Source organism: Berghia stephanieae, chromosome 1 (genome assembly GCF_034508935.2).
Source record: "Berghia stephanieae isolate SIO BIC M18660-M18661 chromosome 1, UCSD_Bste_1.3, whole genome shotgun sequence".
Classification (NCBI taxonomy): domain Eukaryota; kingdom Metazoa; phylum Mollusca; class Gastropoda; order Nudibranchia; family Aeolidiidae; genus Berghia; species Berghia stephanieae.
In genome coordinates, this window is record NC_088360.1 from 80,745,560 (window position 1) to 80,773,166 (window position 27,607).

At 36.5% G+C, this 27,607-nt stretch overlaps 1 protein-coding gene across 1 annotated transcript in view; it reads right to left on the reverse strand.

Moving 5' to 3' along the window:
- LOC144958716 (rapamycin-insensitive companion of mTOR-like) overlaps positions 1-27,607 on the reverse strand; it is a 59,535-nt gene that overhangs the window by 8,752 nt on the left and 23,176 nt on the right. Inside the window, exons 13-31 of the mRNA XM_078890882.1 lie at positions 26,945-27,025; positions 26,501-26,601; positions 20,120-20,297; positions 19,312-19,416; positions 18,614-18,660; positions 18,210-18,345; positions 17,786-17,845; positions 17,329-17,483; positions 16,681-16,807; positions 16,055-16,219; positions 15,470-15,625; positions 14,702-14,808; positions 13,785-13,872; positions 13,332-13,424; positions 12,845-12,951; positions 12,369-12,465; positions 8,334-9,739; positions 987-1,140; positions 23-95 (exon numbers count right to left, since the gene is read on the reverse strand). Coding sequence (XP_078747008.1) covers positions 23-95; positions 987-1,140; positions 8,334-9,739; positions 12,369-12,465; positions 12,845-12,951; positions 13,332-13,424; positions 13,785-13,872; positions 14,702-14,808; positions 15,470-15,625; positions 16,055-16,219; positions 16,681-16,807; positions 17,329-17,483; positions 17,786-17,845; positions 18,210-18,345; positions 18,614-18,660; positions 19,312-19,416; positions 20,120-20,297; positions 26,501-26,601; positions 26,945-27,025 — 3,436 coding nt within the window. The remainder of the gene's footprint in view (positions 1-22; positions 96-986; positions 1,141-8,333; positions 9,740-12,368; positions 12,466-12,844; positions 12,952-13,331; positions 13,425-13,784; positions 13,873-14,701; positions 14,809-15,469; positions 15,626-16,054; positions 16,220-16,680; positions 16,808-17,328; positions 17,484-17,785; positions 17,846-18,209; positions 18,346-18,613; positions 18,661-19,311; positions 19,417-20,119; positions 20,298-26,500; positions 26,602-26,944; positions 27,026-27,607) is intronic.

Here is a 27,607-nt window from a genome sequence, read left to right on the forward strand (position 1 = left end):
TACCCATTCCTTAATTTCTCACCTTCCATTCTCTCTTGTTGGTGCAATGATGTGGTATTGGCTTGAGATGTTCGCTTATCTTCACCTTCCACCACCTATAACAAATCAAGGAGGGTTTATGACATAATGACAAGATATCCATATTGCAAATCTTCTATATAGTTTAAATTCATAAATAAAATATTTGACATTAGGTCAATATTTCAAACAATTTTGAAATTACTAGCAAATTTTTAAGTTTAAGAATGAATTCTTTAATTTCCATCCTCTCCCTCCAAAAATAGAAAGGAACATATGTTCTGTTTCCTGTTGGGCAAAGGATTCTCACCAAGGAAAGGTAAAACTAAATTAAAGAGTCCTATTCCATGACAAAGACAGACATCTGCATGGAAACAAGAATTGACCCCTACGGCCACAAGAAAAGATTAAGAGTAGGCAGTCAAGTTAAAGGCCATCGATTTTATTTGATTGTGGTTTTTAAGGCCTTTGAGGCACTTGCAATACTTTTGAGTCATTTCAGCACAATTCATATATACCATTATCTGCAAGATACTTATAAAAAATGAAATTGAAAATTCTGATTTCATATATCACTATGAATGTAAATAAAGTTCTATTAAAGATGAATTTTTAAAGATCAATAACTAAAAAGTTTCCAAGTATGAAAGAAAAATTATCAAAGAGAAGAAAAGGATAACTGTCATTTGAAACAGAAATGTTTTAAATGTTTTCTTCAGATATGTATTTGAGATCCCTGGAAGCTCCATTGTAGAGCTCCCCCTCTGCAAGCAAAAGAAATGCAGCTGGATCTGTTAGATTTAACAGTATGTGGTTTACAATAGACTAGTATCCTACCAAAAGACTAAAAAGCCAATGCGACTGTCTGTTTTGTGCTACCCTTGTCTTCTCGAGCCTTATGGCTCTAAAGGAAAGGAATAATAATGAATTCAGGCAAACATCTGATGCTTCATAAAATAAGACTTTACCTCAAAGATCATCTTGATGTCTATTGGCAGAGCAAGGCCTACAAACCGGTTGCTGGGTGAAGTTAATTTAAAGACAGATTTGTTGATTGTAGTCACAGGGGAATTCAATGACTCCTGGTCTTGTAGGGATGCACTACTCACATTACGACGCATACTGGTGGAAAGGAACAACAGGTGGAAATTAGTAAACCTGCATAATGACAAACAGAAATTAAAAGATATATTCTATTCTGAAAAATAAAATGTGTGATATAAGTGTGTGGAATTTTTCCTCTTTTGTATTTGGAAGAAAAGAAAACTAACTGAAAACTGATTGGTTAGTCTAAAATAATGAAGCAAAATGAATCAGCACAATTTCAACAATGGTTGGTTATGTCATATTTTAGCTCACAATGAGATAAATGAAAATGGAAAGAACTCAATTAAAAGGGACAACAAAATCAAATGATTGAGACTCGCAATTTCATTAAACATTTTTCTCATGAGGAGACTAATATGACTATACCCAAATGTCTGGTACACAGAATATTTAATTCAGAAAAGTGAGTGGAGCAGGCACTTATGTTGGTAACAACAAGATATGAAGTGAATAGAAAAGTGCCAGAAGACAATAGAGAATAAAAATTTTTCGCGGCGGTGGTGGGGTTTGAACCTGCGACCTTATTGGTACGACAACTCCGCCTGGCAGGTGAGAGCGTGGCTCTACCGTGTGAGCTATCCACGAACACAAAAATATTCGTTTCAAACTCAAAGTCATTACTAGATCCCTCTCTCACCCACTTCTTGAGACCGCCGATTCGTTCGTACACCACCATCGCGAATAATTTTGACCAGCAGTTAAGCTTAATAGCCAATATTCTCAACACAAACATATAACATAGAAACGATTGAGACATTGAGTATGCTCCGGTGTATGGGGTGAATTTTTAATTCAGAAAAGTGAGTGGAGCAGGCACTTATGTTGGTAACAACAAGATATGAAGTGAATAGAAAAGTGCCAGAAGACAATAGAGAATAAAAATTTTTCGCGGCGGTGGTGGGGTTTGAACCTGCGACCTTATTGGTACGACAACTCCGCCTGGCAGGTGAGAGCGTGGCTCTACCGTGTGAGCTATCCACGAACACAAAAATATTCGTTTCAAACTCAAAGTCATTACTAGATCCCTCTCTCACCCACTTCTTGAGACCGCCGATTCGTTCGTACACCACCATCGCGAATAATTTTGACCAGCAGTTAAGCTTAATAGCCAATATTCTCAACACAAACATATAACATAGAAACGATTGAGACATTGAGTATGCTCCGGTGTATGGGGTGAATTTTTAATTCAGAAAAGTGAGTGGAGCAGGCACTTATGTTGGTAACAACAAGATATGAAGTGAATAGAAAAGTGCCAGAAGACAATAGAGAATAAAAATTTTTCGCGGCGGTGGTGGGGTTTGAACCTGCGACCTTATTGGTACGACAACTCCGCCTGGCAGGTGAGAGCGTGGCTCTACCGTGTGAGCTATCCACGAACACAAAAATATTCGTTTCAAACTCAAAGTCATTACTAGATCCCTCTCTCACCCACTTCTTGAGACCGCCGATTCGTTCGTACACCACCATCGCGAATAATTTTGACCAGCAGTTAAGCTTAATAGCCAATATTCTCAACACAAACATATAACATAGAAACGATTGAGACATTGAGTATGCTCCGGTGTATGGGGTGAATTTTTAATTCAGAAAAGTGAGTGGAGCAGGCACTTATGTTGGTAACAACAAGATATGAAGTGAATAGAAAAGTGCCAGAAGACAATAGAGAATAAAAATTTTTTTTTCGCGGCGGTGGTGGGGTTTGAACCTGCGACCTTATTGGTACGACAACTCCGCCTGGCAGGTGAGAGCGTGGCTCTACCGTGTGAGCTATCCACGAACACAAAAATATTCGTTTCAAACTCAAAGTCATTACTAGATCCCTCTCTCACCCACTTCTTGAGACCGCCGATTCGTTCGTACACCACCATCGCGAATAATTTTGACCAGCAGTTAAGCTTAATAGCCAATATTCTCAACACAAACATATAACATAGAAACGATTGAGACATTGAGTATGCTCCGGTGTATGGGGTGAATTTTTAATTCAGAAAAGTGAGTGGAGCAGGCACTTATGTTGGTAACAACAAGATATGAAGTGAATAGAAAAGTGCCAGAAGACAATAGAGAATAAAAATTTTTCGCGGCGGTGGTGGGGTTTGAACCTGCGACCTTATTGGTACGACAACTCCGCCTGGCAGGTGAGAGCGTGGCTCTACCGTGTGAGCTATCCACGAACACAAAAATATTCGTTTCAAACTCAAAGTCATTACTAGATCCCTCTCTCACCCACTTCTTGAGACCGCCGATTCGTTCGTACACCACCATCGCGAATAATTTTGACCAGCAGTTAAGCTTAATAGCCAATATTCTCAACACAAACATATAACATAGAAACGATTGAGACATTGAGTATGCTCCGGTGTATGGGGTGAATTTTTAATTCAGAAAAGTGAGTGGAGCAGGCACTTATGTTGGTAACAACAAGATATGAAGTGAATAGAAAAGTGCCAGAAGACAATAGAGAATAAAAATTTTTCGCGGCGGTGGTGGGGTTTGAACCTGCGACCTTATTGGTACGACAACTCCGCCTGGCAGGTGAGAGCGTGGCTCTACCGTGTGAGCTATCCACGAACACAAAAATATTCGTTTCAAACTCAAAGTCATTACTAGATCCCTCTCTCACCCACTTCTTGAGACCGCCGATTCGTTCGTACACCACCATCGCGAATAATTTTGACCAGCAGTTAAGCTTAATAGCCAATATTCTCAACACAAACATATAACATAGAAACGATTGAGACATTGAGTATGCTCCGGTGTATGGGGTGAATTTTTAATTCAGAAAAGTGAGTGGAGCAGGCACTTATGTTGGTAACAACAAGATATGAAGTGAATAGAAAAGTGCCAGAAGACAATAGAGAATAAAAATTTTTATTCTCTATTGTCTTCTGGCACTTTTCTATTCACTTCATATCTTGTTGTTACCAACATAAGTGCCTGCTCCACTCACTTTTCTGAATTAAAAATTCACCCCATACACCGGAGCATACTCAATGTCTCAATCGTTTCTATGTTATATGTTTGTGTTGAGAATATTGGCTATTAAGCTTAACTGCTGGTCAAAATTATTCGCGATGGTGGTGTACGAACGAATCGGCGGTCTCAAGAAGTGGGTGAGAGAGGGATCTAGTAATGACTTTGAGTTTGAAACGAATATTTTTGTGTTCGTGGATAGCTCACACGGTAGAGCCACGCTCTCACCTGCCAGGCGGAGTTGTCGTACCAATAAGGTCGCAGGTTCAAACCCCACCACCGCCGCGAAAAATTTTTATTCTCTATTGTCTTCTGGCACTTTTCTATTCACTTCATATCTTGTTGTTACCAACATAAGTGCCTGCTCCACTCACTTTTCTGAATTAAAAATTCACCCCATACACCGGAGCATACTCAATGTCTCAATCGTTTCTATGTTATATGTTTGTGTTGAGAATATTGGCTATTAAGCTTAACTGCTGGTCAAAATTATTCGCGATGGTGGTGTACGAACGAATCGGCGGTCTCAAGAAGTGGGTGAGAGAGGGATCTAGTAATGACTTTGAGTTTGAAACGAATATTTTTGTGTTCGTGGATAGCTCACACGGTAGAGCCACGCTCTCACCTGCCAGGCGGAGTTGTCGTACCAATAAGGTCGCAGGTTCAAACCCCACCACCGCCGCGAAAAATTTTTATTCTCTATTGTCTTCTGGCACTTTTCTATTCACTTCATATCTTGTTGTTACCAACATAAGTGCCTGCTCCACTCACTTTTCTGAATTAAAAATTCACCCCATACACCGGAGCATACTCAATGTCTCAATCGTTTCTATGTTATATGTTTGTGTTGAGAATATTGGCTATTAAGCTTAACTGCTGGTCAAAATTATTCGCGATGGTGGTGTACGAACGAATCGGCGGTCTCAAGAAGTGGGTGAGAGAGGGATCTAGTAATGACTTTGAGTTTGAAACGAATATTTTTGTGTTCGTGGATAGCTCACACGGTAGAGCCACGCTCTCACCTGCCAGGCGGAGTTGTCGTACCAATAAGGTCGCAGGTTCAAACCCCACCACCGCCGCGAAAAATTTTTATTCTCTATTGTCTTCTGGCACTTTTCTATTCACTTCATATCTTGTTGTTACCAACATAAGTGCCTGCTCCACTCACTTTTCTGAATTAAAAATTCACCCCATACACCGGAGCATACTCAATGTCTCAATCGTTTCTATGTTATATGTTTGTGTTGAGAATATTGGCTATTAAGCTTAACTGCTGGTCAAAATTATTCGCGATGGTGGTGTACGAACGAATCGGCGGTCTCAAGAAGTGGGTGAGAGAGGGATCTAGTAATGACTTTGAGTTTGAAACGAATATTTTTGTGTTCGTGGATAGCTCACACGGTAGAGCCACGCTCTCACCTGCCAGGCGGAGTTGTCGTACCAATAAGGTCGCAGGTTCAAACCCCACCACCGCCGCGAAAAATTTTTATTCTCTATTGTCTTCTGGCACTTTTCTATTCACTTCATATCTTGTTGTTACCAACATAAGTGCCTGCTCCACTCACTTTTCTGAATTAAAAATTCACCCCATACACCGGAGCATACTCAATGTCTCAATCGTTTCTATGTTATATGTTTGTGTTGAGAATATTGGCTATTAAGCTTAACTGCTGGTCAAAATTATTCGCGATGGTGGTGTACGAACGAATCGGCGGTCTCAAGAAGTGGGTGAGAGAGGGATCTAGTAATGACTTTGAGTTTGAAACGAATATTTTTGTGTTCGTGGATAGCTCACACGGTAGAGCCACGCTCTCACCTGCCAGGCGGAGTTGTCGTACCAATAAGGTCGCAGGTTCAAACCCCACCACCGCCGCGAAAAATTTTTATTCTCTATTGTCTTCTGGCACTTTTCTATTCACTTCATATCTTGTTGTTACCAACATAAGTGCCTGCTCCACTCACTTTTCTGAATTAAAAATTCACCCCATACACCGGAGCATACTCAATGTCTCAATCGTTTCTATGTTATATGTTTGTGTTGAGAATATTGGCTATTAAGCTTAACTGCTGGTCAAAATTATTCGCGATGGTGGTGTACGAACGAATCGGCGGTCTCAAGAAGTGGGTGAGAGAGGGATCTAGTAATGACTTTGAGTTTGAAACGAATATTTTTGTGTTCGTGGATAGCTCACACGGTAGAGCCACGCTCTCACCTGCCAGGCGGAGTTGTCGTACCAATAAGGTCGCAGGTTCAAACCCCACCACCGCCGCGAAAAATTTTTATTCTCTATTGTCTTCTGGCACTTTTCTATTCACTTCATATCTTGTTGTTACCAACATAAGTGCCTGCTCCACTCACTTTTCTGAATTAAAAATTCACCCCATACACCGGAGCATACTCAATGTCTCAATCGTTTCTATGTTATATGTTTGTGTTGAGAATATTGGCTATTAAGCTTAACTGCTGGTCAAAATTATTCGCGATGGTGGTGTACGAACGAATCGGCGGTCTCAAGAAGTGGGTGAGAGAGGGATCTAGTAATGACTTTGAGTTTGAAACGAATATTTTTTGTGTTCGTGGATAGCTCACACGGTAGAGCCACGCTCTCACCTGCCAGGCGGAGTTGTCGTACCAATAAGGTCGCAGGTTCAAACCCCACCACCGCCGCGAAAAATTTTTATTCTCTATTGTCTTCTGGCACTTTTCTATTCACTTCATATCTTGTTGTTACCAACATAAGTGCCTGCTCCACTCACTTTTCTGAATTAAAAATTCACCCCATACACCGGAGCATACTCAATGTCTCAATCGTTTCTATGTTATATGTTTGTGTTGAGAATATTGGCTATTAAGCTTAACTGCTGGTCAAAATTATTCGCGATGGTGGTGTACGAACGAATCGGCGGTCTCAAGAAGTGGGTGAGAGAGGGATCTAGTAATGACTTTGAGTTTGAAACGAATATTTTTGTGTTCGTGGATAGCTCACACGGTAGAGCCACGCTCTCACCTGCCAGGCGGAGTTGTCGTACCAATAAGGTCGCAGGTTCAAACCCCACCACCGCCGCGAAAAATTTTTATTCTCTATTGTCTTCTGGCACTTTTCTATTCACTTCATATCTTGTTGTACACAGAATACTGATCACAGTCATCAGTGTATGAGGGATTATCATTCGGTCTGATTTCCCTTCAAAAAATTATAAAGGCCATAAAAGCACATTATGTCCTCAAGGATTATGTTAATAATAACAAGAAATGGAGTAGGTAAATGCCAGAAGACAAGAATAAAACTTGTTGTGGCGATAGGGGCTTGAACACGCGACCTTCTGGTACAACTCCGCCGGCTGGAGAGAGCATGGCTCTACTGTCTGAGCTATCCACCACTCCAATAAAAAAAGTGTTTCAAACTTTAAGTCTATCTTGAGCCGTTCTCCCCGACTTCTTGAGGTCATGGGTTCAACACACACAAACATCGCGATGTTGGTTAGCCAGCATTTAAGTTTAATGGCCATATTTTCAACACAAGGATTATGTTAAGGAAATCAATTTAGAACATTTAAAAAGCACTCCTTCAGAGCCATTTGGCCCATGGAGCCAGATTTCATCCCGGATTCTATAGCGTGAAACGGACAATAGCAATTATTTGCTATCCTTTAGATAGGATGCAAGCCTATTGCAAAGTACTTTCCTCCTCAAATTAGAGTGTTTTCATATCTGACTTTTTTGCAAATCATTTGAATTCATTCCAAATGGAGTATTTTATTTTAATTTAAATACCTAAAAATCTTATTATTTAAGATATATGATAAATAAAAACTTTTCATGATTTAAAATTCAATTAAATGATTTCAGGGAGTCGTTTTTTGTTTGTTTATTTTTTTGTTCTTTGTTCCTTTCTTTTTTAACCTAGGTGTCATTTTGGTGTAGAGAGGTAAATCATTTTGCACTTTCCCCTTTACCTACTGGTGTAAAACAATGTTGGCTTTGTCCAAAAATTGTTCTTACACATAACAGGCTGTAAGCCTCTTCCAATAAATGTACATTTTGTCTTTCAAAGCTTAGCATTGTATTTACAGATAAACTGCTCATTTAAAAAAAATCAAAACCATTATACTTCCACTCTCAACTCTAAAGTTTAATCAGAACAAAAACAATATATCTATAGTTTTGACTTTTAAAACTGATCTGCTGGAAACAGATAAAATCAAAAAGTACTTATTCTCTGCATTCTTACCTAAGCCACAGGTTATTGTCTACACTGATTTCTGACTCCTGACTAATGCTTCGTCGAACAGAGGGTGGTAAGTCCAGGCTATCCCCTTCCCCTTCAGTGCTGTGAGTCCGACTGCGCTTGATACTACGAAGGGCAAGGTAGCCAACTGTGTCCCTATATGATGAAAAAGTGGACTGGCTGTTTGCAGGTAGGGTAGATGCTTTTTTAGCACTGGGCACACGTGACAGGCGAACAAGACTGCGAGAAACAACAGAGGGGTGGACCACCTCTTTGGCCTGTTCCACTCCTGTTAAAAGATTTGATGAGGAAGAGACAGCCGTTAGGGAGGAGGATGATGGTATAGGTGTGAGAATGGATGGCGTTAAGCTTGTAGCTGGTAGAGGACCCGAGTCGCCTGACCCTACACCACTGGAATCTGTTGTATTAAAACTACTTCCACGGCTTTTACTCCGGTTTGAGCTTTCACTGCTACTACTACCTTTGTTGAACATAGAACTTCCTATTTTGAAAGACACTACCTCATTGTTGTCATTATCATGTGAGGCTAAAGTGCTGCAAGGATTATTAGCACTCATTTTTACAACTGTTTCTTGCTCACTCGTTGAAATACTGCTGATCATTTGAACAGAATCTTTGGAATGAACACATGTCTGAGAAATGGGACTGGAATCTTGAATGCTACAACTAGTATGTACATCACTTTGTAAAGATTTGTTTATATCCTTATTATTCACAGGGTTGAGTTTGCTCAAACAATTACTATTACTACTGTCTACACTAGGGTTATCACAGTTATTGTCGGATGCTATGGCTGAGTCCTCATCTGAACCACTCCTCAACTTTACAACTGGGGATGCAACAAGTTGATATGAGGATTGTGACTGTTTCTCTTCTGTTGTAATACCTTCATTTTCTGTACCCTGGTCCAAAGATCCCACTTCAATTTTTACACCCTCCAAACTAGCAATGTTCTGTTCAAACTCATCACCAGCACTGTCAATTTTCGTTAAGCTAACTTTGTATTTACCATCTGCTTTTTCAGATTTAGATTGTGCTGATACTGATTGAAAACGCTTAAAGTTTGATGAATTATGAGGGAGTGTTTGACTTCTCATCACTTCAGCAGATTTTGGTAGCTGTAAATTTCCTTCAAAATTAGAAAATCCATCAGCAGAATTTGTCCTGTTGTGATAGGAATTACTTGAACTAATATCACTAAAAGGGCGAGAAGAACTGTTAAAAAGTTTGTTTCCAGATTCCTCACGAATCAATGAAAGATTTGTGGCACAAAGAGAAAGACGGGATGATTCTATGATGGCCCTTGATGCATTGTGGTCACTTAACCGTAAAGCCTCAGCCATTGGACCATGAAGCCAGCCATCTTGATCCAGCACGGGCCAAGGATCCTGGTGGGGGAAAAAAAAAAAGGTAGTTTTACTGCACTAAAAAATGCAATAATTCATTGTTATGTTTGATCCTTAGAAGCAATTGCCAACAATGTTCTTCACCAGACCTGCCAACCTTCCCAGGATGAAAAGTGTATTCCATGACCCTAAAAAGTGTATTTTTTAGCAAAAACAAGTGTATTTTGTTCGCACATGTGGAAAAAAAGTGCGCACTATACAAAAATTTATATAAAAGCTAACATCAATCCCAAATCAAAATAAACTCTGATCTTCATCATTCAAGCAATCTCTAGTGATTACAAAATTATCGATTTATCGAGAAACTAAAACTTAATGGCCATTTAAAATTAGCACAAGGCTCAGAAATTGCAATATCCAAGGAAATTGCTTTCGAAACACTCAAAGAAATGACCAAAAGACCCTTAACATGTTGGTAGTATTGATGCTAGTGTCAGTGGAAGAAGTGTTGGTTGTTGTAGCGATGGTGCTCTAGTGGTGGTTGTGGTGATGATGATGAAGCTGTGGTGGCGTGGTGGTGGTGGTAGAAGTGATGTGGCAGTGACAATGCTGTGATGGCAGTTGTAGAAGTGATGATGTCATGATGTTGATGGTAAGAGATGCTGATGAAGTTGTGATGGTGATATCTGCTAGCCCAGTACATTAGTTATGAGAAAGTTTTGAGATAAAATATCTGGGAGAGTGGTCTTCAATTCAATAGATGACAATTTGCAACAGTAGCAAGATATTTTCCATATATGTTATCTAATGATCCATATCTCTCTCTCTCTCTCTTTTTTTTTTTTTTGAGCATTCACTACTACTACTCCTACTACTACTATTATTACTTCTATATACTACTAATATTATTACGTTGGTCAAATGATGGGAAATTCGCAAAGTATGTAATATGCAGAGACAAGTTAAATACTTCTAAAATGGTTCTAAAAATTCATTTTGAACCAAATACCGTTCTTAAAGCTGCCCACTTAGTAATTCAAGACTCTACAAAATAATAAAGAAATAAAAAGATCATTATAAATTTTATAAATCAAAACAGAGTAATTTAGTTATTATAAAGGGAAATAACCCATTTATGTTTAAGTTAATCAGCAATAAAGTTTATAATTGAAGGCTTCATATTCAAAGATGTTGGTTCAATTAAATTTTCACTTAGAATTTTCTATTTAATAAGTGGCAAAAGTTTAAATGTGGTCTGAGACTATTCAAAGTATTAAACAAGCTTATATGCATAATTCTATGCAAATCCTCAAAAATGTATGAGAAAAATATTGGTGAAAACCGGCATCATATAAGCAACTGAAATGATAACTGACTATAGTATCAAACGTGATGCATCATTCATTCAGAAACACAGTCAACAGTTGGTGTACGACATGTGTGTATCAATGAATCAAATGTATCATCAAGATCATTCACATCACACATCTTTAAAAAAATCGTATAGAGCAGTAAAGTTAGGTGCCCCAAACGTAAACAATAACAAGTTGCTAGTGATTTCCGTTAGGGACCGGAATAATTTACGCACAATATAGGTCGCCCAATTTTGTAGTTTGAGTTGTAGGCAATACACTTTCAGTATTGAAAATATGTTTACATAAAATCTAACAGTTGCAGAAATAATAATATAAGGCTAAATTATTCTGAAAATCAGGCTCCGAATATTTTGTTCACACCAGCGCAATAATTTGCTCTGGTCTAAAAATAGATAGACTGTAACTTTTGATAAATTTTAGAAAATTTTACCTTTTGTTCCATAAAATATCCATATCTAGACATTATTTGATGCATGATCGAGTATTTATGAATATGTGTTTCTTTTGCCACCTAACAGCCAAATTTTAAAGGTTATTTTTTTCTATTATTTACATTGGAACGTGAGCTGTCAAGACAGGAACATGTGGTTTGCCACGTGCTTCTCGACCTTTGTTTACGTTTGGGGCACCTAACTTTACTGCTCTATTAAATCCACTAAAAATCGTATCCGCGTATTCGGGGTCCAAAAATCGTACTAAAATATGATTAATCGTACTGGTTGGCAGGTCTGCTTCACTATGCTACTGAACATATGTTTGTCGCAAAATCAAAGTTCCTGCCACCACTTGTAAACAAAAGTAAGATTTGTGCTAGCCTTGGTCAATACTGACAGTATACTGGAGGTAACATAAAATTTATTGCCTTTTGTGACCACTAGAGAAGACATTTGCATTGCTTAAATATCTGCCAGGCAGTATGAAAGTTGATGTAAAAGTTACTGACTTTTCATGGTCACAATACAGAAATTTGCATATCGAGGCTCGAAAATTTATACAACAAATTACATCTGTGAAATTCCTAACAGTAAAATGTATGTTATCATTAGCCATAATTTGATGTTAAAATTAAAAAACTTCAGCAATGTAATAATTTAAAGAGTTGTAATGGAAAAAAAATAAATGTAATGATCTCGTTGAACCTGCATCAGCCAAATCACAGCCTTCTGAGGCAACATCTCTTTGAAAAGTCTGGAATAAAGTTGTTTTTTTATAATTGATCCAATCTTGTAACTGTTCTGATAAACTCATGTCAAATTTGTGGCTTGCTAAACCAATGAAGTATAACAATGACATACCTTCCTTGTGTGGCATCTTGACTCCCATCCTAGGTTACACAGCAGATCAGCTCCTTTCCTTGTACTGGATATCAGACACAACACAAAGAAGGCAGTCCTGTGGGTAAAGACATGTGACACTTTGTAGTTAATCAAAATCTTGAAAAACTAAGGGCGGCTTTGTTGTCTTGTGGTATGACACTGGCCTTCAGATAGAAAAGTTCAGGGTTCGAGATCCACTCTAAAGAGCTTTTAAAGCTCAAAAACTCAATCCTCTGAAAGAAGAAAAAAACATATGGAAGAGAAACACTGATTGCAGAAAGAGAGAGAGAGAGAGAGAGAGAGAGAGAGAGAGAGAGAGAGAGAGAGAGAGAGAGAGAGAGAGAGAGAGAGAGAGAGACAGAGAGAGAGAGAGAGAGAGAGAGAGAGAGAGAGAGAGAGAGAGAGAGAGAGAGAGAGAGAGATAGGGGGTGGATGGAGAGAATGGTTGCACATACCCTCTGATGGAGAAAACACTACACTCCTCAGCAAGTCGTATCAACTCTGGAATGATGTTCTGAGACTCCAACCATGACAGGCCTCCCACTGACATACCAATGTGACCCTGTACAAAAATCATTGGTGACAAGTACAAATTTGTCTTTTGTTTCAATGTCATAGAATAAGAAACCCTAAGCTCTTCTCAGATCTCCCCAATTCATGTTTAGGATATATTATATCCAATTAATTAAACTGCTAAAACTATTAATAAAAAAATTAAAGCACTTAAAAAGATTATGTCTCAAAAAAAACTAAACACCATAATTGAAATAGTATTATTACTGCTAATAACACTTTTATTATTTATTTTATTATCATCATGATTTTTCAAAATGTGCCATTATTTTGATTATCTTTTAATCGAAAATATGTTTTAGAGTGCATGACCACAACTGTCTCATTTTAAGAAAGGAAAACCTATACTAAGTTAGATCACAAACTCACCACAGCCCAGAGAGCTGTCTTGAGGGTCTGTATATTCTTGTGAGAGAGCAAGATTTGGTTCTGGATAATGCTGAAGTATTCTTGGATACATTTCTGAAAAATTCAAATCGAGTTAAGGTGACAATGAAATACCACTTTTATTACCATTGTTGGAATCCTTGTGGCTGACATCCAACTGACATGTGAATGAACTTGGTTTGATTCTGTGTTTCAAAATGTTTTAAGGTTCATTTGTCTGTCTATCTATAAATAGGTAACATGACCTGAGTAAAGACTTGGCAAAGAGTAAAGAGTGATTAAAACATCCTATTCAAAGACATCAAGAGCAGTTGTTTTAGTCAGTAAAGAGAAAATTGTTCTAAATGCACATGTTCTCCTCTTCTTTATTTTCAAATCGACAACCTGGTGTCCATGGGAAAATGGGATATGAACTGATAATTCTGATTTATTTACCTCTTTATACAGCAACTCCAGGCCCTCGTCATGAAGCGTTAGTTGACCATACAAATGGGCAGGTAGAAAGACTTCCTTCTTGGGACCCCTGTTTTCAGAATTCCATAGTTGAATATATATTTCACTGTGACTAAGACCAACATTCAAAACTCAAATTTCTATCCAAAGGCTAAATAAATAACAAAAAAATAAAAATCAAATATTTATCAAACATCCATTGAAGATCTACATTTTACTAAGGAAAAGAAGGAACTGGCTGTTAACATGAATTTAAACTTAACTTTTTAAAAACACTTTGGACTAGGATTATCTCAATCATAATCCTTACAGCCGATGAAGTGTAGAAAAATCTAAGACTACATTTACCAACAATGATTAAATGTGGGATTTAATGAAGGATTTTTAAGACCAAGTGGCTAAATTGACAGACCATACATCTAGACTGACATGGGAATGGCTATAAAATCAATCCTATGAACTAATAAATATATGCAGTACCACCTGCACAGTCTTCAGCAATTACGTAAGCATTTAATCATAACTCTGAATAGCTAAGGAGACAAATTCTTATTCAATTCACTCTACTTAATCAAACATTGGATAATTACACTCCTCTTATCCACTACTCTTCGATTAAATGTACTTTCCCATTTAATTGACCCAATTATCCAATTTTCCGAAAGTTTGTAATTAAGCATAGCAAACTATATTTAAAACTATAGAATTTAAGATAAGCTCAGGCTCCATAAACTAAGCAGTTTTAAAATACTAATAAATTGGTGTCATTTATCATACATTTTCTGACTAAGCAGAGAAAACATTCAATATTTAAGTTTGCAAATATCAGAATCAATCTGGACCGATATGAAAGGACATTATACAATACATTACTAAGAAATTTGAATTATTGAACTCACTTAAGAATAGATCGACGTGGACAGGAGCCACTGAAACTTTTCTCATATGTGGTCAAGGCCTCATTTAACATCTCTTCCACTATCTCCACATATTGAGCATTGAAATGCTGAAAGGAAAATAAAATAATTAAGGAATTTTTAAAAGATCTTCTTAAAACTTATGCCAGTCATAATATTTCAAATTATCATTTGGGACACAATCTCGTGAATTTACCTTCATACAACTCATTTATTCAGATTCCAAAGAGTAACAAAAATTTGACTACAATAAAAAAAAAAACAACCCAAAAAACGGACTGCTCACAAATCACTAGATCGTAATGTATTTTTGTAAAACAAAATTATGTCCATCTTTGGTTCAAGAACTCTAAATTGATCACTCCTCTGTCATAAGAGAAGACTGATGGTCCCCTAGTTTACCCTTTCCTAGTTGATAATTAGCTATTTTTTTAACCACAATTTAGTCCATTTAAGAACAACATTTGCAAGCTGTGCTTCTTCCACCGAAAGTTCTTGGTGCTCTGAAACACGCTCTTCTCGTTTCCCTCTGATGCCAATCATTCTTGTGAGGAAATTAGCTTTGTCAGCTCTGGCCACATTCAAAACCAAAATGTTTTTATGGCTAAATAATTGTGAAGAGTGCCTAAAATTATATAACTATAACTTAATTGGGGACTTAAAAATAATAATTTTTTTTTAATTACAGAAATTGACTTGAATCAAAATATTTTTCAAGCGGAGCAGATCAATAATAGGAATATAGCAAACCTTTTCCCACTTCCCCAACTGACTGGCAATGAAGTTTGAGTCGTTGAGAGCCCTAAAACCTCTGACAGAGGAGATAAGACGTGACAGCAACATAACACCTTTATCTCCCAGGTGGAGTAGAGATGGGCGCAGCTTGATGATGGAGTGGATATTCTCCTGGTCACCAGTCAGACAGATTGGACAAGAAACATCATTACCAAGTTAGGTTTCATAACAAATAGGGTTACAAAATATATGTTATCAACATCATAAGAATGTCATGGACTAAGAGTCATAAATTAAAATATAGATTATTCAATTCCCATTATTTGATGAGATTAGTATCTCTCCCTTAAAAGAAGTTTATTATAGATTATAAGATAAATTTATCTTATTTACTTATTCCGCCTAGGTCTATCAATTTTCTAGGCCTCTAAAACTTGTAGATTAGGAGATTTGGAAATACAAATTTATCTTATTATCTTGCATTGAGTTGAATTCAAGTAAACTATTTTTGTCTGTCCTAACCTGACACCATTTTAAAAAAATAATTAAGGAAGACATCCTATCAGAATCACCCTCTGGCAGTCATGGGAACTAACTCACCTCCTGATCACAGGCCTCATCTAAGATGTTGATGGCCGACATGGCTACCCCTTTTTCCTGATCATAGAGCTGTGTCACCAGGCACTCAATGCCCCAAGAACTGAACCCAGGGGTTCCACAACGCATCAGTACTCGCAAAAGTTTTGTCGCATACAGGCGGCAGATCTATTAGAAAGATGAGTAAAATTAATGATTGCATCAAAATATTTTGGCCTAAATGAAGCCATTCTTTAACTTTTATTACTATTAAGCAAGCAACCACTTTTCTAAAAGCAATTTTAGAGAAAAAAAAAATTAATACAATTCTTATACTTATTTGAGCAAGCTTACAAGACCTACAGCATGTTTCAATGTTTAATAACTTATTGGAAATTTCACTCATTATAAAATAAAGTTGAGATGTCAGATCTCTTTTGATCTGAGCAAAAGTTTGAGTCTGATGTTTTTTCTCTTAAGATTCCATCATGTCAATTTACAAGCTAAGGACTCTATGATAACTTTTCAAAACATGAATATTCCAGACCATCCCTTGGAGTTCCCATGTCAACTTAAGATTTTCCAATCAAAAAATTTGAGAAAATTCATTTCTATAACTGGATGATTGAAGACCAACGTTATCCACTTACATCGGCGGTGCTTGTGAGAGCCTTCGACAAGACAGCTCTGGTAGACCCTTCCAAGGAGAAGTTAAGAGAGGACAAGGCAAGCTTGACATGCATTACATGTGTGGTTGGTACCATCATCTCCATTAGGCTGTTAAGGGTTGAAAAATAAAGCAATGGATAAACAATGATACATGCAGAGGTCTTTTTGTTTTGACTTACATAAATGCACTATATGGAAAAGCTTTATTTTTATATTGAAAAAGATAAGGTAAAAGTAATAATGATGAGAGAACATTGAGCTAGACAGTTCAATCACTCAATTTATCCTGTTCATATACTCCTGCACAGTCCTCTCCATCACCATTTATCAAAAAGGAGGTGATGTTAAAATTACAAAAGAAAAACAGCTGACATATGCCTTACGTTTAGTTGGGTTTTTTTAAAAATTGTTTTTCATTTAACATTAACTTAATTCTGCAAAATCCACCTTACACAAGAGTAGAGAAATGTCAACACGTTTGACTTAAGATCAATGAAATGGAGAGTCGACTAATTCTTCCATTTCTCATACCGTTGAATATTCTAATTCCACAAATGGGTTTTAAACTCAAAATTGAGAGCAAAATCATTTTCAGAGATTAAAACTTTAAAACTACAAGTGCAACTTACATTTGGATAACACCTGTCTTTTCCAAGAAAACACAGCCTTTCTTTGTGGCAGAGAATCGCCCAATGAAGAGGAAATAAAACCTACATAATTTGTCATAGAGTCTTTTAGCACCAAACATGGCATTCTCATCCACAGGGACATTCAATTTGGTAATCTAAAAAGAAGAAAAAATATTATTTCAAATAAAACAATAATTTTGTGTTCATTCAACAACATTAACACGCTTTGATTTACTTAAAATAAGTGAAATTCAATTACAAAATTGCATATCAAAAACATCAAATATCTTAGAAAATAAAGAATAAAGATAGTGCATCCCCACCAATACCTAGGTAGGTTAAAAGATGAATTAAAAATCTGTCTTGATTTTTCAAATTCTTCCGAGATGCAACTGGGCCACTCATTCTTGAGAATCAATCAAAATAAAAAAATATAGCCATGGCTTTTTCAAATTACCTCTTTCAAATTCTCCATGATATCAGTCAACCATTCACTGATCATTTTATCGGCCTCATCCTGTTTAAAACAGTAAAAAAATATCTTTTTATTTAAAAAAGTCTCCGCAAAAAAAAGGGTGTAAAAATATATATGTTCATGTCTTATAGGTGCAAATATAAAGCTGATATTTTAGGGTTATTTCAACTGTCTTTTTCTTCTTTTTTTTTCTGGTCAATCGTTGGTAAATGATTACAAACAGGATTATGAAAATGTTAAAAAATTTTAATTTGGAATTGAATCAACCAAACTTAAAATAAATTTCTAATTTAAATGTATCTTGTGAAACATTAATTTTCGGCACAAAGGGGTATGATCATCAAGCATTACCAAATTGTCCTACTACATTACATGTCATTTTTCTCATTTTAAAAAAAGCCCATACCTGATTGCAAGAGAGGAGGAAGTCGATGAGGTAACATCCCACAATGCATACAAGTCTGGAGTCACGATCGGGTAAGTCAATGTTGGAGAAGAGATCATTGTCAGGTTTGTAGAAATTAACTAATTGACGAATGTACCTAGAATCATAAGACAGATGCAGGAAACATTTTACCACCTGAAGATTAAAACTTTCGATTCAGTTATGAGAAATACATTTTAGTTACACAAGTTTATTTAATACTTTACAATTTGAACCTCAAAAGAAAAACCAGTAATTCCAACAGCAATCTTAGTTTTAGAATATAATATATACAGCATAGTCAAATTTACAATAATTTTCTAATCAAAATTTTAAAATCGAATGTGGGAAATTGAAGCACAATAAATAGGCATGCAAAAACATACTTGACATAATGTTGGTCTTCAAATTTCTTGAGTTTTTCATCAGGCCACTGTTAATAGAATTTTTTTAAAACATTGGATTAACCATAACTATTGACTAATCAGTCATATGGCTTTTGTCTACACAAGAACAATCAAGATTGTTTTATAATATTTCTTTTTTTCATTTAGAAAAATCGTACCATAATAAATGGCAACCAGAAAATAGGTAGGGCGATGTTTTAAGTGGTTATTAATTTCAGATTTAAAACATCTATTTGACTAAATTTTGAAATGGTAACCTTTTACAGATAAGTTTTACCACAACTTGACTACACTTCTTAACTTTTAAATCCAAAATAGTAATTCAGACTTACCATAAGCATCAAATAATAAATATGTATATTATTTTCTATAGCATGAAACAAGACAAAAGCAGTGCTTTCTACCCTTTGGATAAAGACGCTAGTCTATTGCAAAGTACTTTCTACCAGATCTAACAGACACTGCTACCAAATCACTGCTGGGTGGACAGAGGGTTCAGAAATAAAAAATCTCTGTGACTTCATCAGGGATCAAACTCTGTCACTTTGCGTGTGAAGCGAGTGTTCTACCAACTGAGCTATTGAGACCCCTACATTAGTCTATTTCTCCAAAAACAACAACAACAAAAAAATAAATAAATGAGGGTGTTAATTGGGTGTGACATCAAGCCCCCTAACCTTGAGTAAACTAGCAATCAAAGACCACTGCCAGTGAGAATGACTCTTGCTGGATAACACTTGGGATTCTCGGATTGCCTGACTTGTCTGATCCTCTGTAGGAACCTGAGTAAGACATGGACATGGGAAGTGTAATTCTTTTCAGTAAATCAGTTAGGATCTCTTACTTTAAGCATTTTTTTTTTTAAAGGGGAATAAAGAAGTTAAAAATTAATCAATCAATAATACTAAACACAATCTGTTCGTCTTTGTAAAGAAATAAGTTTAAAACATTTATAATTATTTTAAATCCAATATAATCTTGCTCATTGGATGGTCTGCAGTGCAAAATTTTATGTTATTTTAAACCCCATTCCATGAATATGGATAAACTTGAACTCAAGGTAACCATGGTAATTTATCCATAAATTATATAGCAATACATTTTTTGAAATGTGCTTCAGTTAGGCATTAACTGTTGTTTAAATCAACTTTTATCCTGTATATTGTTTATATTTTTTAGTAAATATGTATGAATTAAAACACATGTGACCGATCACGTCACTTCAATCTTGTAAAAGTATAATCCAATTATCATCATTATAATTATCATAATATTAATCCTAGTGAATGCTAATTCTTTTCCAAAAACAAAAGAAAAACCCAGAATTTAAAATTTATTTTAAGAATTTTGTAAAAAGAAATAATATGCATATCCCACAAAACACATTTGTGCACACCATCATCAAGATCATAATTTTATGTGTTTAGAATTTGGAATAGCATCTGCTATGAGAAAACTGAAAATCAGTGTATTCAGGTCTCTTACTTTTTTGAAGAAATATTCTGAGAGCTTTTCTCTTCTTAAGTGCCAGTGCCTACTGGTCACTTCAGACATTTTACCAGCATGCTGCAATAGCTGGTCCAGGAACAAGGAGCAAGGCTTTGGACCCCTTTTCTTCATGGCATGGAACCGAGTGAGGTACATCACAGCCTTATGAGCCCGACTGAAAATAAAATAAAACTGTCATTTTATAGTGTTGATTCTCTAATTATAGTCAGATTTATTATTAATGGTGCAAGCTGTTCTGTTTTTTTCTCAGCTTTCCCCCTATCAAAAGATGTATAGATTTGTGTCAACCTTTGAGCCAATTTTTCTTAACTGAATATTGATTTTGAATCGTGATGATGCCATATCAAAATAATTTTCCTCTTTAAGACCTATAAAAAAACTACTCTAAAACCGCTAAAGATTTTACACTTCGCCCTACACAACTGTCTCCAGACCAGGCTGGATTCCGACCAGGACGGTCAACATGTGGTCAACTTCTTAACCTTACACAATTCATAGAAGATGGGTTTGAGACAAAACAGGTCACTGGCACAGTCTTCGTCGACCTCACTGCAGCCTATGACACAGTGAATCACAAGATCCTACTCCTCAAAGTGGCTAAAATGATAAAGAATAAGAAAATTGTAAATATCATCCAGTCACTTCTCGAAAACAGGCGCTTCTTTGTTGAAATGGATGGCCGGAAGAGCAGGTGGCGCACCCAGAAGAATGGTCTTCCCCAAGGATCAGTGCTGGCTCCAACACTTTTCAACATATATACAAATGATCAGCCTGAGTTCCCAAATATCCGCCGATTCATATATGCTGATGACCTATGCCTCGCAACACAGGATGCGTCCTTCCAACCAATCGAGAGCAGACTGACAAATGCCCTAGACATCCTCACAAAGTACTACACTAAAAACTCGCTGAATGCCAACCCAGGGAAAACACAAGTGTGTGCATTTCACCTCAACAACCACCAAGCCCACACAAAACTTAACATCAAGTGGAATGGCCAGACATTAGAGTACAACTACCACCCAGTGTACCTCGGAGTGACGCTTGATCGGACTCTGTCCTTCAGAGAACACGTGAGGAAGACCAAGGCAAAAGTGTCCACGCGTAATGCCCTCCTTGGAAAGCTGGCAAACATGAACTGGGGAACTGACCCTAAAACTCTAAGGACCACAGCATTGGCCCTCAGCTACTCAACTGCGGAGTACTGCTCAGCTGTATGGGCCCGATCGTGCCATGCCTCCAAGCTAGACCCCGAGCTCAACAACGCCTGCCGGATCGTAACGGGCCAGCTGAGAGCAACACCATTACCACTGGTCTACCGTGCAGCAGGAATAGCCCCACCACACATCCGGAGGGAAACTCATGCCCAAATACAAAAATACAAACAGGAAATGGACCAGAGACACCCCCTTCATAACCACAATTGTCCCAAAAGCAGGCTCAAATCAAGGAATAGCTTCCTCACAGTAGAGAGCCTTCACCCAGATCACTCAGCATTCTTCCGCCTGGACAAATGGGTAGAATGGGACAAGACAGCAAACGATGCCCTCCAGCCCCCAACAGAAAAGCTCCCAGCAGGCACAGACCTTAAGAGAAAAGACTGGGTGGCGTTGAACAGAGCTAGAGCAAAGGTGGGAAACACCGCCACCAACCTCTTTAAATGGAAAATCTCACCGGGCACTGAATGCCCATGCGGTCACCCCAGACAGACCATGGACCACATCCTGTCCGAATGCTCACTGGGACCTCACTGCACCAATGCTGACCTGAGGGAATGCAACCAGACTGCCCGGGACTGGCTGACTCACTGGCGCGACAAGATATGATGATGATGAATATGTAAACAATAAAGTAGGAGATGAATTCATCGCATTTCTGAAAAATCTCGTGCTGACACGCTAGTTCCGGCTAGTGATTATCAGTTCACATCATACTTTTTTCCCAAATAAAAATAATTCGCTTTAACTGTTATAAACTTATAACTTTTGTAGTTTGCATTAAATTTTGAACTTATGATTTATTGCCACAGCCATTTAAATAGGGCCCAAACTTTCATTTTAGTTACTTCTTCCCTCACTGGCTACTGTAATGTAAACAATCCACCGTCAGCCAGAGTGATAACAGCTGTCAAAACTGGTTGTATTGGCAATAAATTATGTCTGCAGGAAAATCTCATCACTTTGAATTTCTCTCCAGCAGAGAGTAGTAGAAATGTCATCAAAATACTCAATTTTTTCAGCCCGTTGTGGATGCAGCATCTTTTTCATAATTTTCAAACATATATGGATACAAAGACCAGCTTTTCCTCTACAAGACGGAATTATTTTTTATTTAGATCATTAAATGGTAAGTTTGTGTTTTGCTCTTTGAATAATCAAAGTTTTTTATGAAAAAAAAATTAAAATTATAAGTTTAAGAAATATTTTAAAATTCAAAACATCAAACCAACACTTTTTACCATCAAGTGTGAGGTATCAGAGAAAAGTAGATGAAATTATATTTCATATGATATATAATTTTATTATCTAGATTGAGGGATTAAAGAATAGAGGGTGTGTAAAGGAATCTCATTAATAATTTTTGTTACCAACAACGAGGAGAATATTTCATGATATTTTAGAAACCCAATGATAAAACTAGATAGTGATGATAAGAGACATTTAATTCATTTGATTTCATTGAATTAAAGCTGATATTTTAAATAGTTCTTAAACTCATTTATTTATTTAATTATTTGTTTTATTCAGGTTATGGAGAGACACACTGAAGATGGTCATCACAACAGTACAAATGAAATGTGTCAAATTCATTGAGAAAAAGTACAGAGCTATGCTAAGGGGATTAAAAGACTAGACGTTATCGTTAACTATAAAAGTGAAATTTTGACATATTTCAATATTTCAATTTGCGAGAAATGTGTCTCACTGATACATAATTTAAAGAAATGCGATGAAGGTATTGATACCTTTGATTCTGCGAGAAAACTGTGTTATACAGGCCGGTACAGAATAAAACTAATATAACACAGGAGATCAAACACTGTGTTATAAAATATCAAAAGCTGGGCGGTCGGTGACGAACGAAAAAGCGACATATGTCATAACATCACTTCTCAATAAAAGACTGTGATAGTAAAAAGGTGCCCGTTAACAATTGAGTCGGTCAAGTCTCTATCCAGATCCAAAAGGTAGACCTGTAAATGAGCTCTATAAAAATTGACTGAAACTCTTCAACAAACTGAAGATTCAATTATTTTTTTAAAAATAAGGGCATCATTGGAGAGCAGAGTGATAAATACAATATATTAAAATAGTGGGTGTTATTTCTTACTGGAAGTATGACTGCCATAATTTGATGTAGAAGGAATGCTAAACAAGCATGTCATTCATATAGGTAAAGATGACTTCATCAAAGTCATATTCCTGCCTCTGGAATTTTTTTGACATAGTCAGAAAAATAATCACCATTATCATCTATAACTTCTAGCCATGACCAATTGAATTTATTCCTCACATCTTTATCGATGTCGATGCTCGACAAGTCTGAATTGAATTGCGATCCACGAACAGCTCAGCCATTGTGAGAACATTAGAATAATGTAGCAATGAGCAAACTTGATTTTCAATCAGTAAATGACAGAAAAAAAAACTTAAAGAAATATGACTTCAGGCCAACACTGAATTATTAAGTAGAAGTGAATTATCAAGAAGAAACTTCGGCAGGCGTAGCGGAAAAATTCAAAGAATCGAAATGAAGGTAAATCGCCACAAAACAGCAAGCTCGCTTGGGCTTGAGCAAAACAATGGCAGAAAACGTCCTGATTTGCACGGGAATTAATTAGGCCACTTACCATTGTTCCTTATAATCAGGTACTCAATCAGTGAAGAAACGGTCAACCAATTTGTTTACAACGTGAGGCAATCGAAATGTGCTTGTAGCAATCTATCCTAACTTTCGATTTGAAGGTGTCTAAATAACGGATTTCCGGCATTCGCAATTTACTTTATCATACTTTTGAGACTCGCCAGGTAAATGTGGTCAATTTTGGCTTAGATGAAACAGTGAAATTTATCGCTCGGTGGCTCAGTTAAAATTGGCTACAGTTGGGATCACGACGGGTTTTGAAGGTGAAAAAATAATTTAACGAAGGATGTGTGAAAATACCCAGGGAAGTGTTCAGACACGCCTTTTATAAAAAGTGTCGCTTAGTCTTGGCAATATATACATCGTTAATATAAACGGTCCCCATGAGCTATGCGTAGCGCTGTGGAACACTCCTAATTACTTTACGGTCATGGACTACGATTTGTAAATTCTTTTTTTTTAAATTTATTTATTTTTTTCTTTCCTTTTTTTAAATATTTGAATTTGACAAATTGACTGATTTCAGTTAATTGACTGAGAATTTACAGGTCTAAAAAGGATAGTGCAAAGTCTTGTACGTAAAACAAATTTGAGAAGCACAGTTGTTCTCAATATTTGTTGGGTCATGATCGGTATAGAGTGATGTAGTGTCCATGCTACACATCTTCACGAAAAATCAGAACAACACTGTTTCAAGATTACAGAGGAGCAAACCCGAGACGACAAGACAATATTTGTTTGTGTGTATTGTATTGTCTTTATATGTTATTGAATAGGTACATTTTGGTTGTCAAACCTTTCATTTTGATTTTGACATTTTCTTTATCCTTTCTTAAAAAAATATAGCCTTGTGGAGAACATTGTGCTTATTTGAGTCAATAAAAAAATTGATATGGCGCACAACTCTACTGAAAGATTTGAAAAATAGAAATGTATTTTTTACAGATAGATAAACAGATAACTTGATTTCCTTTGATAATTTAAAGTCAGTTTGAAAGTTCGTTAAGTCAAACAGATATCATAAAAAATTTACCGAAGACACTAACACACCCCATGGCCACACCCTCAACTCTATCTGTCCAGTAGAGTCCTTACTTCCGTTGTGTTGATTTAGCGGTGATCAGTGTTGTTATGTAGTAGTGTGTTCTCATTGCCTGTATGTTTATGTGTCTGTGTCTGTGTGTGTGTGTGGTGTATACATGTGTGTGTGTGTGTGTGTGTTTTGGAATGTGGTTGCGTGGAAGAAAAAAAAAAGAGGCGGGGGAGGGGGGGGGGGGGGGGTGTCCATCAAGTAGAGAAATTCCTGAGCAGGGGGGGGGGGGGGGTGTGTGTGTGTGTGTTTGCTAGGAACTGTCAGATTGGCATTTTTCAGCAAATCGTGGTATTCATAGTGATATAATTCACTTGATCACATGACGGTATTCGGATTTACAGAAATTTTAAACAAGTTTCACCGATTAACAACATCAACTAATATTACTGCTGATATTACTGTCGTTTTTATGCCATCGATGTGATAATTATTCAGATTTTCATTTGACCTCACATAAGTTAAATAAAGGGGAGACATTCCGAAAGCTCCTCGAAAGCTCCTCCATCCCCAGTATTCATTCAATTTGTATTTTCACCGTTGATCTTTTGTCAGGCGTTAATTTATTCAATTTGTCATCATATAAAAAAAGCGTTTTAAAAACTCTAGAATAAACCTTGATAGATTTGTGAAAGTTTAAAATTTCCTAATTGACCATTGTTTTGATTCTCGGCCGCCATTTTAATTTGTGAAGTATTGAAGGTAGTGCAAAGCACTCCCAAGTAAAGCGTGGTAAAGACTTGCGACTTATTGATATTGATATCTACTGACTGATAAACTAAAATCATGCCGAATAAAGCACGGCAGTGACGACAAGCACATCGATTAAAATGTGCATCAATCGTTATCAAGCTAATCAAGAAAATGATTCTGGCAATGTCGAATGAAAATAGTTCTTTCCCCGCGAAATTGCCGGCTTTTTACTAGTCTTTTAAAATAAAGTTATAATTTAATTTAATCAGCAGACTTGTTTAATAATTTAAAGCTATTCTTTTGTGGGGACCTTTTGTAAAATCATTAGTCCGATTGTGGTTGAAAATATCTTTATAATCTAATGTCATAAAATCAGTGACAATTATGTTGCAATAATTGATACTTTCTAAAATAATATTGTGACAATCCATCTTCCATGGTTAATAAATAAAGGACTGATAATTATGCTTTGTTCTGTTGGGTTTTCCTTTTTTTCTAATTAAAAGACTATTGATGATAAAGATTGTAGTAAAAAACATTGGCAGGATAAATCATCTTACATTGAGTAATAATAAAGCTAAAAATGTTCTTAATATTATAACTTCTAGCAATAATGTTGAGAGATAAATGGTATTCATTCACATATCACAGTCATGGTGCAAACTAGCAAATGTAATAGAAAAAAAAAATTAATATGTGGACACCCTTACCGTCTTTTGTCTGGAACAATATCTGATGATGACGCCATAGAAATTAGTGTGGGGAGGCACTCGTTATGGTGAGTACACTCTGGAGGTAACAGAGTGCTGGCCTAAGGAGATGAATGAATAACATATAAGTAATTTTAATCTATCATTAAAATATGTTGTCAACAATGAATCAATCATGTGGCCAATTACTAGGTTGACCTTCATATCATCTACTATAGAAGGCTAATATCACATTTGTATTAAATTCAAATTTCAAATTAACTTTCCCTTCTAAGACCATGGTGATAGTGTCATTTTGTTATATTGATAGAAATATTAAAAATATGTTGACACTCATCACTTCTATCAGAACAATTCTTCAGCAAAAGCGGATGGGGATGGCATTTGATCAGATAAATTCCACTCATTAAATATTGATTGAAATATGTAAACATATTCTCTTACCATATACAGTAATTCTCCAAGAAGAATGATGGCTCTGTTTGCCAGAGCCCCCTCACTGCTAATAGCCACTTCCACTAGAGCCTGATGATTTTAAGGAAATTGAAATATCAATATGACTATTAATGTAGAATGTTAGACTATTTTATTGAATATTTTTTTAAAGGTTTTGGCTACTTTAAAAATACCACAATGTTAGCAGTCATGGCTCTCCGCTCCTCCTTTTCTCTCTTGTTGAAAAGATGGTGGTGAGTTTCCCTGTGTGCCCAGCCAAGATGTGAGGTCATCCAGCATCTGTTTCTTCTATCTACCAGGGGTCATCCAATCTGCTATCTTGCCTGTAATGCTTAAATTTTATAATCACTCTCTTCTAATTGTATAACATAAAAATTTGGCCAATTTTCCTCTGATCTGATAAATAAGTGTTCTTCAGCATGCTGGTTCCATCAACACTTCTTTATTTGGTTTGTTTTCAGTCCACGAGAATCAATTTCCACTGCCTCTTACTTTTTGATGGGTTCAGCACTCATTGTCCAGGCTTTGCACACATACAACCAAGAGGGTTTGAGCAATCTCATCTTTAAATTTTAGATCTACATCTTAAGCAGCAAAGAATTTTTATATTGTGGAATACTACTTTTGATTGGGCTGTTCGAATTTTTTTAT